We start from the raw sequence: 2,046 nt of genomic DNA on the forward strand, positions 1-2,046 counted from the left end.
AATTCTCATTTCGTTTCTAACATGAGAGCAACTGTCCCCCCCCCCTCTCTCTCTCTCTCTTTCTCTCTCTCTCCCCCTCTCTCTCTCTGGCTCTCACTCTCACTCTCTCTTTCACTCCCTCTCTCTCCAGCATTTATTTCTACCCTAATTGATTTCCCTCTTTCCGCGTATCTAGTGGATAATGCACACCTTTCTGAGTCAGAGCCTGCAAAAAGCAAAGGAACAAATGGAGAAAGTGCAGCAAGCAGAAAGGGGGCTGCAAAGCTGCCTACAGCTATATTTCCTGGCAAAACTTCCGAAAGCCATTTCTCCAAAAGGAGGTCTAGAAGAGGAGCAGCGGTGGCGGCAGCGGTGGCGGCAGCGGCAGCATGAAAGAGCTCACTCAGAAGGCGGTTTGGATTTATTTGTGTGTTTTGTGGATTCTCTATATTTTGCTTTACAAATGCATCTCACACCAATCTCATCTGGCATTACAAATGAATCCATCCCTTGGCACGTTGGGAACTTGGTTTAAAAGGGAAGCCGAGAGGATGGAGAAAGACTGATTACAGCCTGTAAAACTCCACAAGTGTTAGTTCCTCTTTGTGCTGATCTCAGGACTACGAAATTTACAAAAATAGTCCAAAGGGTTCTAAAAAAGTTCCCTCAGCATACAGAGAGGAGTTTTCAGAAACCCAGGAAGGGAGGTAAGGAGCAGGACCACAGGTCCTCCCAGTCTACAACATCATCAGTGTGAAACTTTAAAGAGACAACTGGGTCTCCTGGTTTCTATTTTCCATTTCCAGCAAAGAATAAATAAGCTGAGGTAGAGTAAGCCAAGTATTAGTACTCTTACTTTTCAGACATGGCCAAGTTTTAGGGGTGACTTACAGTTTTAGGGGTGTCTGTTTTTTCCTTTCCACTGGGATGAGTTTCCATTATTGTGGGGAACTGGTGGGTTAAGAATTCAAGGCAAGTAATTAGACTCTGAAAAAAAAAAGCCTGACTCTTCCATCACACCCCAAAATGAGTTAAAAACTTGTCCAAAAGACCTGCATATTTACCAAGGACTCAAGCCAATTAAAATTCATTCCAGTCCTTTAGATTACTATTGGTTTCTAGCTAAAGTGTTTGGGGTTTCTGGGGGTGGGGGGTTGGTTTTTTTCACAGCTGTTGTTAGTTTCCACCGTTCTTTCTTACCGCACTGAAATCCAGTAAATCACTCAGCTCTTTGTCCGTCCCTAAGGCAGCCATTCGCTGTTGGTGATGCATTTTAGCAAAATCACACAAACCTAGAAACATGGAAATAACCGCAATCAGAAAATCCAGTCCCAATCCTTTGAGAAAACACAATCGGATTCTTGGAGACTGGGGGGGTTGGGGATTGGGATGGGGGAGCGGGTGGGATTAAGGTGGAAAGGAGGGAGGGATGGGAGAGTTGTTGTTTGGTTTTGTTTTGTTTTGTTTTTAAGATGGAATAGAAGCAATAGCAAAAAAATAAAATAAAAAAAAAAGGAAAGAAAGAAAGAAAGAAAAAAAAAAAGTGGGGGGATTGTATATCCAAAGAGATGATCAAACTGGTTACATCCACTATAAAACCAAATCCGGAAGGGGGGGAGCCGCTCTTCAGCGCATCATTTTATGCAACAGGAGGTAGAGCAAGAAATGAATGGATCACAGAGAAAAAGAGAAACTACTCAAACGATCCGGTCTCAACTTTCCCCCCACCCTACCCTCCACCCCCCTCACACGCACACACTCACACTCACACACACCACTCCCCTCTGCATTTCAAAGTCGCTATAAAGAAATTAAAGATGAGCGTCTCTGGAGTGAAAACACGTCCAAGGGGGGAGGGGTGGCACGGGCGGCGGAGGGAGGGGTGCGGAGTTGGAGGCGCGGGTCCTGGAATGGTCCAGCACCCTAATTTGTAAAAGAAAGGATTGTAAAAATTAAAGTCAGGCCCTTGGCAAAGTCCTCGGTCCCTCCGAGTGGGCACAGCTGGGAGGGGCGGGGGGCCAGGGAGGGCGAGGCGCGGGAGGGACGGGTGTCTCCGTCTGCGAGCCG

The 2,046-nt window shown here is 46.2% G+C and overlaps 1 protein-coding gene across 12 annotated transcripts in view; it reads right to left on the reverse strand.

Moving 5' to 3' along the window:
- Positions 1–2,046, reverse strand: part of Tcf4 (transcription factor 4) — a 348,055-nt gene that overhangs the window by 344,038 nt on the left and 1,971 nt on the right. For 5 of the 12 annotated variants that reach the window (XM_023715113.1, XM_023715106.1, XM_023715110.1 and 2 more), the window contains exons 2-3: positions 1,180–1,271; positions 871–930 (exon numbers count right to left, since the gene is read on the reverse strand). The exons of 1 other annotated variant lie outside the window; for it this stretch is intronic. In XM_023715113.1, coding sequence (XP_023570881.1) covers positions 871–930; positions 1,180–1,251 — 132 coding nt within the window. In that variant the 5' untranslated portion in view covers positions 1,252–1,271. 6 more of the 12 variants (XM_023715119.1, XM_023715123.1, XM_023715116.1 and 3 more) reach the window with 4 other exon arrangements.

The sequence above is a fragment of the Octodon degus genome, unplaced genomic scaffold (assembly GCF_000260255.1).
Source record: "Octodon degus isolate 3935 unplaced genomic scaffold, OctDeg1.0 scaffold00003, whole genome shotgun sequence".
In the NCBI taxonomy this organism is placed as follows: domain Eukaryota; kingdom Metazoa; phylum Chordata; class Mammalia; order Rodentia; family Octodontidae; genus Octodon; species Octodon degus.